Source organism: Lycium ferocissimum, chromosome 4 (genome assembly GCF_029784015.1).
Source record: "Lycium ferocissimum isolate CSIRO_LF1 chromosome 4, AGI_CSIRO_Lferr_CH_V1, whole genome shotgun sequence".
NCBI lineage: Eukaryota > Viridiplantae > Streptophyta > Magnoliopsida > Solanales > Solanaceae > Lycium > Lycium ferocissimum.
Window position 1 is genome coordinate 45,014,004 of NC_081345.1, and position 13,866 is coordinate 45,027,869.

At 33.9% G+C, this 13,866-nt stretch overlaps 1 protein-coding gene across 4 annotated transcripts; it reads right to left on the reverse strand.

Annotated features, from left to right (window-relative positions):
* Positions 1-420: 420 nt before the first annotated feature.
* Positions 421-12,601, reverse strand: LOC132053246 (plant intracellular Ras-group-related LRR protein 6). 4 transcript variants are annotated; one of them, XM_059445195.1, is made up of 21 exons: positions 12,501-12,601; positions 10,002-10,061; positions 9,764-9,900; positions 9,537-9,623; positions 9,384-9,459; positions 6,722-6,796; positions 6,550-6,619; positions 6,387-6,464; positions 6,206-6,266; positions 5,990-6,068; positions 5,687-5,777; positions 5,330-5,390; positions 5,165-5,232; positions 5,018-5,079; positions 4,181-4,318; positions 3,613-3,717; positions 3,014-3,138; positions 2,840-2,936; positions 2,684-2,758; positions 1,795-1,850; positions 421-746 (listed from the first exon to the last, which is right to left on the reverse strand). In XM_059445195.1, exons 1-21 carry the CDS (start codon positions 12,567-12,569, stop codon positions 671-673), a joined length of 1,746 nt encoding a protein of 581 aa, XP_059301178.1. In that variant the 5' UTR covers positions 12,570-12,601; the 3' UTR covers positions 421-670. The 4 variants fall into 4 exon arrangements, with proteins under 4 accessions (XP_059301178.1, XP_059301176.1, XP_059301175.1 ...); XM_059445193.1 differs by having other exon boundaries at positions 4,181-4,330; XM_059445192.1 differs by having other exon boundaries at positions 4,181-4,330; positions 5,018-5,088.
* Between the last annotated feature and the right edge of the window lie 1,265 nt (positions 12,602-13,866).

Here is a 13,866-nt window from a genome sequence, read left to right on the forward strand (position 1 = left end):
TCTTCGAGGCTTATTACTTGTTTGATCAAGTTTCTAAGAAACCAAAAGTGTTTATTTTAGAGAGGTATTTTGCCAAGCTTTTAGGAACAAAGATAGAGTGAGTGTTTTTGGGAGTTAACTTAAGGTATTTTGCCAAGCTTTTTGGCCAAACACAAATTGATGAACTAATATTAAACAAACGTTTTCCAAATTGATTAGTCAAACAAAAATTGCTACTCTCCAAAAGTATATTTCGAAAAGCACTTCTAACAAAGAGTTCTTTTCAAACTAAGTAAATCTTAAAAGTTTGGTCAAACAAATTATCAAGACTCATTTCAATATTTCATCAATCATAAGGTCACACCCTTATATGCTTTGCTACGTGAACATTAGGGATGACACCGGTAGAAATTTTTTACGAAAAAAAAAAAAAAAAAAACATGAGTGGAACTTATTAGCATTCATACAAACCAAGATGGTCGTTTGTCCAATTTGTCCATCTGGTCATTCTCAGCATTACAAGAATAAACAATGGGATACAACAATTGTACACTCCAAGTACACCTTAAATCGGGGATTATATCTCAAATAAGTGGTAAAGTACAAATTTTACATACTGGACTCAGAGACAAGTGCTCTGATTAAATTCACACACCCACAGGCCTCATTCAGGAATCAAGATTCAAACCGGCTAATGCTCTACAATTCTCTCCTTCAAGTACTTCAAAACGCCTTTTGTTCCTCGATCCAAAATGGCCCTTCGAATGCTGGGGATTCAAAAGAAAGAAAGAAAAGGGGAAATATAGTCAAAGAAAAAGGGAAATATGGTCAAAACTGAGATTAAATGGGACAACCAAATGAACAAGAATTTACAGCAGGATACCGTATGAACATTTATAAGTAAACGTTTGGACATGAATTTAGTGATATTTGAAAGGGAAAAAAAAGAGTAATATTTGAAGTTGAAAAATGGTATTTGAAAGTTGTTGTGTTTGGACATGAATTTCACTTGAAAAATAGCTGAAATTTCTGAGTGGGAAAAAAAAAATTCACTTGAAAAACTGGTCAAAATCAGTTTTCCAAATTTGAAAAACTAATCTTTAAAAACTAACCAAAAATTATTCTAATTATTACCAAACAATGTTTTGAAAATATCTTTTGAAAAAAAATCAAAATAATTCATGTCCCTTAGGAACCTTGTGGTACTTTGCCAGTAAAGTTGGTGGAACTCTTTTAGGTGTTAGTGGTTATGTGTGCTACGACCAGAAATATGGAAGGAATCCAGCAGCAACTATTTTACTACTGTGTTAGTTTTCAAGTATTGGACTAATTGGCATATCGAAAATCCACTATTGAATAAAATGAGGATAAACATGACGGGCATGGAAGAAGATGAAAAACAACAAAGCTGAGATAGGAAGGAAGTTCTATAGGAATGAAGCTAACACTAAAAGGAAGATTTATACTCGCAGAACACATTATTCTTTTTAAGATGGTGGTGTTCGGGCCAACTAGTGAGCACCTAGACTATTCCACCAGATACCTGTTATCTCCCACCAGCACGATATCCGGTAACTCTGTCCACTAAAACTTAGGCGAATGGAAAGAAATCTCTACAGAACCAAGTATTTTTTATTTCTTTGCTTTCTTGTTTCAGTATTAACTGTCACACTAGGCCGACTTTATGTTCATGCTTTTGGTGAAGTGCTTCTTTTCTTGTTTTTCATCCTTTTGTACGTATTCCATTTATTTTAGGGAATAACATCACACAGAAGATAGATAATCAAAAATACTAAAGGAAGGAATCAAATTCACCTTCGCAGTGGGTTGCCATCCAGTCTTAACACCTGCAGAGTAGGTTCAAGCAAACCCTACAAAACCATTTTTTGGAAAAAGTTAGCACGTATAAAATCATCTAACCAAACAACGTGCATACAAGATCTGTTAGATTGCGACACGCATGTCCAGACCAGAAATACGCCGTTCATTATCAAGAGTTCTTCAGTAACAGCACCATTGGTTTCTTCACTAGTTAACCTACAACAGTAGCATTCAAGCCATGGAAAAATACTAGGATGTCTTTTTCTCTTTTACTTTTTCCAGCCATAATGAAGTTATACACTTCCTGATGCCAATACAGGTAGATTTGGATAAAGATTCAAGAAAAGAACCACCTCGGAAGTGCATGTACAGAAAAGCAAAGATGAAGTAGCAAAATACTACAAAAGAGAAAAAATATCATTCACAAAAACTGAGATACAATAGCACAAATTTGGAGGACATAGAAATACACTTATTTTTTCAAGATTTTGATGAAACAAAAGCAAAATGATTTTTGATGCAGGAGGTAAACATTAAAAATATATCATATTGTTGGAAAAAAAAAATGAAGTAAAACTGTTATTGGCTCTGCGAGGATTTGAACCGGTCGTCCATATGTCATTTCAACTTCATTGACTGCTAGGCCACACCTTTAGTGCTAAATGTACTAGAACTTCATGAATTTGATTGATAAAATACTTGCAATTCAGGAAGTTTATAATGTATGTTCAGGTAAACCCTTGGTTATAAAGAAATAAGGCTTACAAAAATGAATACTGTGCCAAATCTTTATCTCAGTATGCATATAGCAAGATATTTCAAAAGGCTTATGTTGCCTATTTACTCAAATTATAACTTCTTGAGATCCAAATCTTAAACTTACCAATTCTGGTGGAAGAGAAGAAATGTTATTGTCTGACACATCGAGTTCAGCAAGAGAATCCAAGTTTACGATATCCTGTAGACAAATGATACCATATTAAACCAAGGTTTCAGTAGGATTCAGAACTCTGTTTGCTAATAAGAATATAATTTTTACCTGTGAAATTGATTGAAGGCAATTTTGGCTCAAATCAAGAATTCGTAACTGCTTTAAGTTAATTATATCGCTTGGGAAAATAGATATTTGCATCCTTCTGTTCAACCAAGTACCAACAATATGTCAAGTCTAAGATTTAAGAAGTTCTATCAACTATAAGCATTGTTAACTGACCTCAGATAAAGTTCCTGCAACTCTGGTAGGCAAGAAAATGCAGGATGCTCTGGTAAAGAACCTATATTGCCACTCAGATCCAGAACCTGAAGCTTGGATACAGCTTGGAAGGCAGAGGATGGTATCTATGATTAGGAAAAAAAGTAGGATTAAGAAAAATTTGGCATAGAAAATATGATTAAAGAAGAATAAAAAGTTAAAAGGGGAAAACACTAGAACTTTCTCCATGTACTTATTTACTGACAAATTTGATGATAGTTTTCTCAACTAACCCATTTCCATGTTTTCAGGTGCTGACAAATTTAATGGTAGTTTTCTCCTCTGGTGATCTGTGAATTTTATCCTTTTGTCCCTTAATATGCCAATCAACTGGCTACCTCTTCCCTATTCAATGAGACACTTCTCAATATGAAACACCTTCAGATATTTTAACACTTCTAAAATACCAATACCGATACCAACAGCCTATTTATTCAGTGTTTTCTTGTACAAGGTTATATCGAACTCATTCATTAGTCTTCCTCTATAAGGGTGTCTCGAACTCGGTAACATCAACAAATCTTCTGTTAGTAGTGAAGGACCGACCCAAAGCCATTTACCTGTCTGAGGGGATTATTGTCAAGCTTCAAACATGTAAGTGCAGGAAGAGATGTTAAGACTGAACCAGGCCAATCTTTTATCTTGTTTTTGGATAAAATGAGAGCCTGCAAATTTAAACAGATTAAGCGATTAGCAATAGGCAAGTCAATCCAACCAACCCTAAATTCTTTGTTCACAATTTTCACGATATAATGGCAAACTAAATAAGTATGTCCTAGAAAGAGAGAAAACTCAATAGTTAAATTCGTTATTTTTATCTTTTCATGGATCAAAGGACTATAACATGCCAAAAACAAGAATAAATCATGTAGAAATGCAGAAGATAAGGGGTTAAGGAGGGACTAAAAGAATCAGATACCCAACAAATGTAAGTTGACCACAAACAAAGGCGATTGAGTGACAATTCAACTACTGCATAATGACAACTATCACTCTACTAAATAAAATCAAAGATACAGTGATATCTTCCGTCACAATAATGATTGGCCTTCCTTTTTTTCTTTGTCAATCAGGCTTGATCATCTTTTCCATGCAAACGTGGGGAAAAACGGAAATACATTGTTTTACCTCCAAGGAAATACAAGAAGAAAGTTCAACGGGAAGTTCTTCGATTGAGTTCCTTGAAAGATCACATTTTGAGATATCATGCGACTTCCAGACATCTGAAGGGACAGCAGTCAAACCAAGTCCTCCTAAAGAAAGCTCCTGCAAATACAACTACTCATGATGATACGGTCACCAGACAGGGAGAAGAAACGAATGGACTTCTCTATAGAATGTAGCATTACGTGCAAAGGCATTTAACATTCATTGCAGTTACCAAATTAAGTTATTTTTAGAATACAGAGAAATACTAAACATCCTCGACTATCAAGTTCTCGCTTCAGGGTACAACACATGCTTTTTGCACACATTTGTTTCTAGCAGCTCTCTGAAAACAAACTTCTTATCATTTGTCCATTGAATTAACAGAAGATTTTGATAAAACTATAGTGGAAAGCTAGACAGTAGATGTCATAATATGGAATTTATAAAATGTGTAAGCTCTACAAATTAGAAATGCCCCTATGCACAAATATTTTGAAGCTTCAAATGAAAACAAGGTTGTGATAGTAGCTAAACTGTTGTTAATCTCATAGTCATGTCTATATCGCACTTCCACTGCCTCCAGTCCGTTGAAAAGTATTAACAATTAATGGAATGGAATTTTACCCAGATCTGCATTTTCAGACTTATCAATTTTGATATGTAGACTACAAAAACCAATTGACGACATTAGGAAGCTAATTTTATAGTAAGATTTAACTTTATTCGTCTCCACTGGTGGCCTAACATCCAACAGAATAAATATATTTTACTGGCATGAGGATTGGGAATTTTAGAATTATAAAGTTAGTGAACAACCTTTGAAGAGAGGGACAGCCTAGATGCCATGGCAACAACATCCTCCTTTCCGGGTGTAGAAGCTGCAGACTCTACATTTAGAGTAGTTGCGTCAAGAAAACAAAAGGTAGAAACTACGCCCTTACTGAGCAAATAACACCAGCTTACCTTCATCAGTTGGGAGTCTACTTCGAAGAAATCTTAAGAGAGCAGGTGTAGGTCCGTTTACCAAAGAGCTGAAGATATTTTTCAAGTTAAAAGAAATTTCGAATAATTTCAGCACCGAGGAAACAACTTAAAACAACAATAAAAGCACCAAGATCTAATTACAACCTCCGCAGCGTTCTAATTGGGTTGCCAACAAGCAGAAGCTTCCGCAAAGTTGTCATTAAGCCTGAGTTATGAAGTTGTAACAAAGATTAGCTCATATAAACACAATATAATAACAAAATAGCATTATATGCTCTTGCACTCCCAAGAAAAAAAGGGGAGAAAGCAAAAAAAATTCCTTTATGCTTTTAATATAGTAAAAGTTACACTTAACTCAAAAAAAGGACAGCAAAAATGATAGTGAGAACCAGAAGACTAATGACACAATGTCAAACAACATAACTACCCCCAAATACACTATGATTTAAAAAAAAAAAAAAAATCATAAAACACAGGAAGTGAGCCTCTAATACAGCCTACCAATCTCTGGAGGCAATCCAGACAATGAATTGTTAGATAAGTCCAGCATCGAAAGTTGCAATTTACATGCCTCTGCTGGGTACTCCTTTAACTGCAGACAAGAATAAACAACTTATTCCAACTGGAGACCCAGTTGACAAAATGATTTCACCAAGAGCAACTGGCCAACACTACAGACCAAATTACAACATTTAATTTTCAGGCCACTGCTAATATTTTCAGAAGATCTTTTTTTCCAATGTAACATTTTGGAATAATTATGAGAATCTCCGAGTGAATTGAAGATTAAGAATAAGTAATAACCTGGTTGGAGTGGAGATCAAATATCCCCAATCTATTAAGTGCACCTATCTCCACAGGTAATGAAGCAAGTGCATTATTCCTGTCGAAGTGGACAAAACCAAAGAATGGGGCAGCAGATGGGGGTGGTGGAGAGGGCAAATGTAAATGTAATGACATAGGATACTTTTAAGCCACTAAAAAACCAATTAAAACACAAGCATTAATGCCATGAAATACCCGATATAAAACTCCAAAAGAGATGAGCAATCTTTTATTGAGGGTGGGATTGATGAAATTCCTACAGTGTTCGAATAAAGAGAGCAAACCAGGTCACGTTAACTAATATAAGATAGACAATGCAAAAATCAGCATTATTTAGAGTGTTGCAACAATGACGAAAAAAGCTTGATGAACTCACTGTTCTGATGAAGGTCTAGGCGAATCAAGCGTGACAGGCTTCCAATATTCCCTGGAATGCTATTGAGCAAGTTTTTCGCTGTAGAAGTTATATGTAAGGTAAATCCAATTCCTTATTAAGAATCAATTTGACAGTACAGAGAATAGAATATTCAGAGTTTTACATGCATCGAGTTCAGTAAGCATTCTGCATGATGCCATCAAACTCTCAGGTAGCATAGTTAACTTGTTTCCCTGGCATGAAAATAATAAAATGCTAATGTCAAGCATGACTTTCTGAGTGCAGAACTATAAGAAATCATCATCAAGCAGTAATAAGTCTGATGGTTTTCGTACCTTGACATCCAACTTTGTTAATTTTGAACACTTTGCTAGATCTTCTGGCAAACTGGAAATGCTATTGTTTGATGCCTGATTGAAGGAACGGCCAGAAGGAAAAAACAAACAGGTATGATATAATGGAGCAGAGGACTGGAAAATGTCTGATAGATTATGATTTGATCAACATGAAGAAAGATTGCTTCTTCGAGTCTCAGCAAGTCTCCATGCTAATAAGACTTAAATGTAATGAACTCCCTCAAATGAATCACTCTCACTAATGAGAATAATCAATATTTTTGTGAGTCCGCCTACGTGAGCATCAAGCCCAGAAAAAGGAAGACAATTGCAATAGGATACAACTAGGGCAAAATTAGTTTAAATACAAGTATTCCTCTAAAATGAACCTGAATGGAACAAAATGGGATACAGAGGATTCATCTAGCCACCCCCACTAATTTATTATTAAGACATAGTTGATTGATTGATGTTGGGAAAAATGTTATTCAACTTATAGGAGCTACATCTTGGACAAACAGCTCCAGACATACAGAACAACTGGATATGGATCAACAAACTAATTACTTTTCACCTTATTATGATAAGTAAGTTGACATGATCACCACATTAAGAAACAAGCTCATATATTAGCAACAAGGATCTTTTGAGTGCATTTGAACTTATTGTGCATGTTACATTCCGTCATCAAGTAAGTGAATCTTCAATGCTTGGCTTCTTGCACTCTTTATCGAACATCATCTGGTAAAATACTCAAATATCTGGTTATTAGATGAAGAGATGGTTTGGGCAATAAATGCAGAATCTGACGATCTCTAACGATCGCAATAAAATGCGTCCTCCTTTCCACGACAAAAAAGAAATGTCCTTCAAAATTGTTCGCCATCTAATAGCTTTCCAATATCGTGTTAAAAAGTGAACTTAAAATCATTCATCTTAAAATGACTAGTTATTTGTGAAACACCAAATCTCTCCACAACTTACAACTTTTACAGAGAGTGGATCATCAGATAGACCCTTTAGGAACTTGAATATTACATAACATTCAAGCTAAACTTTTCTGACATAGTGATTTTGGGTCTAACTTATGCTCCTTGATATTTGCAATTTTTATGCTCGACAGGCATTTCCTACAACAGTAATGGAGAAAATGGAAAATTGGTGACTGAACAAAGTGGATAATGAAGAAAAGAAGCCATGGAAGCTCCTTTATTTTTCCGGGGGCATAAGAAATAGGAGAGCTTTTCCTTCATCAATAAAATTAACTTACTTGATAAAAGAAATAGGAAAGCTTTGGAAGGGAGAGGAGATCCATGGTTGAGGGTCAAGAGTTCTCTTTATCTCTTTGTATTTTCAGTGTAAAGTGGAACTACCAACTTGTGTAGAGAGTTTATTTGATTTTTGGAGGGTTTAATCTGTATTGCAGTACATTTGCAAATATCACACCAACTTAATTAAGTATAAATAACTCTTTTGATTTATCCAAAAAAGAACATCCAAGCCAAACTTGAAGATCACTTTCAACACCTTTCAAACAGACAATGACCAACAAACACTGTTTCCAGGTAAAAGGCATCAAGCAGCAATCAGCTCGGACTGAATAAAATTAAGATTTACTTTCCTAGAAAAACGCATACTCATATATATATATATATATATATATATATATATATATATATATATATATATATATATATATATATATATATTTCAGGAAAAGAAAGTAAGCAATTATTTTCCTCACAAACTTGACACATTTTGCAAAGGTATTATCAGGGAGGAGAAGGTATATATAAAACTGTCACAGTATCATGAAATTTATAAGATTCCATAAGCACCTTAGTGATTTAGCTCGGCATTACTTACCTTACTTATCCAAAATTGGAGCCATATCCTTTTAAAACAGAGATATCAATTAAACCACTGATATATGTTATTGCCATTTATTGCGCAGGGCTTATTAAGTGCAACAGCTGAAAAACTACACACATCAAAATCATTTTTTTCTTCAGAAAAAATGTCTATTTAACAAAAAATTAAGCCCGGCCATAGGTTGTTTCCCCACTTGCAGGAGAGCAATTGAAAGGGTTAAGAAAAATTTGAAAGGGTTGAGAAAGATTTTTTACATATAAGGAGTAGCCTCGTCTTGTGTCTCTAATTTCTTTTATGTGAATCTATGATGTTCCTGTTTGAATAGATGATTAGCTAATCTCTAATTTTTGGTAAATTACTTCTAGACGCGGATTTCCTCAACATTAATAAAGTAATATACCTTATTAGTTATTAAAAAATTAAGCTTATAATAAGATGCAATTAGTTAGCAGACCACATTGATGAAAAGTTTTTAAAATTCTAAGATCAATACTCGTTAATGGGGTTAAAAAGTCCAAAAAAGTTTCTTTTTCCTGTGGCAATTTTCATGTTATTCATGTGAGTATTTGAAAAGAACCTCCTTGTAAGAATGACATCAGATAGCCATTCTCACTGATGCCCTTCTAGAAGTAGACATTCTGAATTTGAGGTGGCGAATAATTCACTAAGATATGCAAAGTGACTGCTATCTACTATCTAAATACCAAGATAAATAGTTCAGCATTTTAATCAGAACCATCTTTTCTTAACGTAGTAACACTAACATATCATCAGAAAGATGAGGTGCTACCTTGAGGTCTGATAACTCCACACATCTTCCAAGGGAGTTAGGGAGATCATTTAGTTGGTTGTTTGAACAATCAAACCTGGAGACAGTAGATGTTTAATAAGACGATAGTATTTCAAATGTCAGTCAATACAGTGGTGAAATGCCCAAACCTACTTGACTAGAGAAGCTGCAGTTCCAATCTCTTCTGGAATGTTCACTATCAAATTAAATGATACATCTAAGGACTTCAGCATATGAAGCCTAGAAGAATAAAAAGAGAAGTCATTAAAATCTCTGGATCAGTTTTAGTGTAAGATGCTAAAAAGCACCAGTCCAAAGTATGTCAAGATTGAAGAGGTAAAAAAGACATAGTCAAGATTGAAGAGGTAAAAAAGACATACTCTCCAACTGCAGCTGGAAGATGGGTAAGCTTGTTGTGACTAACATTCAACACTGACAGTAGAGGTAAATTTCGAAGGTCTTCCTTCAGTGTTTCTATATTGTTATGAGCCAAAATCAGCTTCTGTAGCTCGACGGCCTAAAAATAGTAAAAGGCATTAAGTTGCATTAGCAATACTCAAGGAAATAATCCAGGTGCCTAATGAACTAAAAAGTATAACTAAGAAGAGATTCATATACCTCCCACCACTTCTCATCTTCACTGGCTGATTCCAAACTTTTGTATACATCATTGGGCACCTCGCTGTACATAAAGAAGCAAGTCATTTTTCCTACTTTTCTCTTACTGATACAAATCAACCATTTACTATGTTTCTTCTTAACAAATGTTAAGATATTACATGTTGAACTTATTATCTACATAACAAGTATAGTAGTCAACTAGTCATTCAAATTCAATCACCTCACTGACGCCTTTTAAAATATAAATGGAGAAAAGACTATTAAATGTCATGGCATAATATAAATATCTATATACCAACACTTAAGTAGTCAGATGTATAAGATACTGCAAATAATGTGCTTTTCGGCAGAATGGTACTGTACTTTCCTCTATCCAAAGGTACATTATTCAATTGATTCTGACACCAGCTATTGTTTTTTGTATTAGTAGTGCAGAGAAGAAGTAGGATCAGAGTCATTAGACATAAAATCTAATTTGGCACAATGGAATATACAGGAAACTTTTACATCTTCGATCCAAAAAAAGTACCATCAGTTGCTCGTCTTCATTCATGGTTTGAAAATTAATGAACTTTATACCAATAGATAGATTATATCCAGCTACCACTAATGCACCTAGTAGCTTCATTTCCTTCCAGCAGTGACTTCAACGAGACAGACTCCAATTTCAATTCGTGAGTAACTCTAAATCTCTATTGAATTCATAAAATTTATTCATATTCTGATAAAATTGTTCATCAGAGTACAACTAAGTCCAGAATCGTTAAGGATCTTCATATCCTAGATGCTTTTTCCAACTACACATCCATCCTGAGTCCTCACACAACATTATTACCATAAAAACTGATTGTGCAGGCTTTAGAATGTTCTCATTTCACCATTTTAGGCACAATGCTAACAGCAAACTAAGTCTATGTTGAATTCATAAACTTTTTTCATAAATTCTGCGAGTACAAATAAATTCAGAATCTTGAAGGATCTCATATCCTACATACTGTTATCCAACTACACAACCATCCTTAGTCCTCACTCAACATTATAACATCAAAAAATAGATTTTGCAGCTTCAAAATATTCAAAATTCACCGTTTCATGCACAATGCTAACAGCAAACTGATCATTCAGTGAAGGAGAAAAAGAAATAAATAAATCAACTTAACAAAAACAAAAAGTGTGACAATCAGAGTACAACTAAATCAAGAATTGTCAAGGATCTTCATTTCCTAGATATTGTTGTCCAACTACACATGATACATCCATCGGAGGTCCTCACACAGCATTATTACCAAAAACACGATCTTTCAGTTCTAGAATATTCAAATTCACAATTTTAGACATAATGCCAACATCAAAATGAATAAATCGATCCGTGTGAAACTCAAATCTATATTAAATTCATATTGTTTTCATACTTCTGATAAAATTGTTCATCAGAGTACAACTAAGTCCAGAATCGTGAAGGATCTTCATATCCTAGATACTATTATCCAACTACACATCCATCCTCCGTCTTCACACAACATTATAACAAAAAAACACAATTTTGCAGCTTTAGAATGTTCTAATTTCACCGGTTTAGGCACAATGCTAACAGCAAACTGATTCTTCAGTGACGTAAAAAAGAAATGAATAAATCAACTCAATAAAAACAAAAGAGGCTATAATCAGACCGAGTACAACTAAGTCCAGAATCATCAAGGATCTTCATATAGCTACACATCCATCCTCGGTCCTCATACAACATTATCACACACACACACACAAAAAAAAAAAAAAAAAAAAAAAAACCTTTTCAGCTTTAGAATGTTCTAATTTCACCGTTTCACGCGTAATGCTAACAGTAAACTGATCCTTCAGTGATGAAAACAAGTAATGAATGCGAGAAATGTTGTATTACCAAAAAAGGACCGATTTTGCAGCTTTAAAATGTTATAATTTCATCGCTTTATGCATAATGCCAGCAGTAAATTGAATTTTCAGCGATGAAAAATAAAATGAATAAATCAACTCAATAAAAATAAAAAAAAATAAAAACAAAAAACTCCGATGATCAGAGTACAGCTAAGTCCAGAATCATCAAGGATCTTCATATCCTATTACCATAAAAAGACCGATTTTGCAGCTTTAAAATGTTGTAATTTCACCGTTTTAGGCACAATACTAACAGCAAACTGATCCTTCAGTGACTTAAAAGAAATACGAAATGAATAAATCAATTTTTCTGAAAAGATTGTTTCAGAAAAATCGTTCAAGGATCTTCAACTACACAACATTATTTAAAAAAAAAAAAAACGATTTTGCAGCTTTAAAATGTTATAATTTAACCGTTTTAGGCACAATGCTGATGAAAACCGATACAAAAAAATAAGAAAGGAATAAATCAACTAAATAAGAATGCGATAATCATAGTAAGTCCAGAATCGTCATATGATATTACCGCAGCAGTAAAATGTTGTAATTTCACCGGTTTATGCATAATGCTAACAGCAAATTGACTTGCCTGAGGGAGCGATTAGATAAATTGAGAGAACCAGAAGTTCTAGCAGCTTTGAGGACTCGATCCATACTGTGTTTTCAGATTTTCAGAGGAGAAATGTGAATATTTGAATCATGAGTGATATGTTGGCAAGTAGCTAACACGATCGCTCTCGATTGGTCAAGTGTAAGCATTGGTGATTGAAACACTTTGGCACCTGCCACCGCGTTATTTCTCACCATAATTATTCCCTGTTTCATTTCTTATGTAAGGGGTACTTTGGACCGGTCAAAAATTCAAAATGGAACACATAAAATTTAGAGATAATGATAAAAAACACACCTCAAATATCAAATATCACATTTTTTTTCCAGTTTTCTACCCGAACTATCATCTCTCTCGTATATGTAGATGTATATAAATTTTTTATCTAAACTATCACAAATTAGATTATAAAATGCACCTTAATTATCAGTTGTTCACTTTTTCTATCTAAACTATCACCAATTAGTTTGCAAAACACATATCAATTATCAGTTGTTCACTTTTAATAAGGTGTGTTTTATAAACTAGTTGGTGATACCTAAAATTTAAATAAGATAATACTCCCCTTTATCTTAATTTATGCGATACACTTTTCTTTTTTAGTCTATTTAAAAAAGAATGATACATTTTTATATTTAAAAATAATTTAACTTAAAATTTTTCCTTTTATCTTTAATGAAATTATTTATAGTTTATTTTAGATCAGAAGTTTTAAAAAATTTTATTTCTTTTTTAAATTTCGTATCTAATCAAATTATATCACGTAAATTGAGTCGGGTGGAGTAATTGAATTAGAGCAGTAGTATGGCATCATTATGTGACAGAACTCAGAAGAATATGTATATCAAATTATGAAGTAATTGTATGACCGGTAATGTTATACAATATATATATTAATCTAACGTATTTACAGGTAGTGTTGACATATGGATTTTTGAATAGATTTATGGTTATATGCAATTAGATGAGAGTATAAATGATTACATCCAATGGAAGGTAGTCAGTAAGAAACTCCTCAAACAAGATAGTTTTTCAGATTTGTTAAGAGAGATATGAATATTTCATGAGTGATATGTTCTCAAGCAGCTAACACGAACCACATCAAAGGATGTGGTGCAGCGGATGGAGCTTCTTCACTTTTAACCAGAGGTTTTGAGTTTCGAGTTCGAGAATGAAAAATTCTTGGTAGGGAGCGCCTTCCCCCAAATGAGATCCTACATGGCGCGAATTTGAATACAATCGAGCTTCAATACGGAAACCGAACACCGGATGAAAACCCAGCTAACCCGATCTCCCCCTCTCTTCGCGCTCAATTGGTAAAGTGTAAGCTGTAGGCTTTGG

What these genes read in the sequence shown, in the direction of transcription:
- LOC132053246 (XM_059445192.1), bottom strand. Translation starts at nt 12,569, where the DNA reads ATGGATCGAGTCCTCAAAGCTGCTAGAACTTCTGGTTCTCTCAATTTA. An exon ending in GCTTACTGAACTCGATGCAT is followed by an intron (nt 6,465 to 6,549) that starts GTAAAACTCTGA and finishes TAACTTCTACAG; the next exon opens with CGAAAAACTTGCTCAATAGC. An exon ending in TTGATCTCCACTCCAACCAG is followed by an intron (nt 5,778 to 5,989) that starts GTTATTACTTAT and finishes TCTTGTCTGCAG; the next exon opens with TTAAAGGAGTACCCAGCAGA.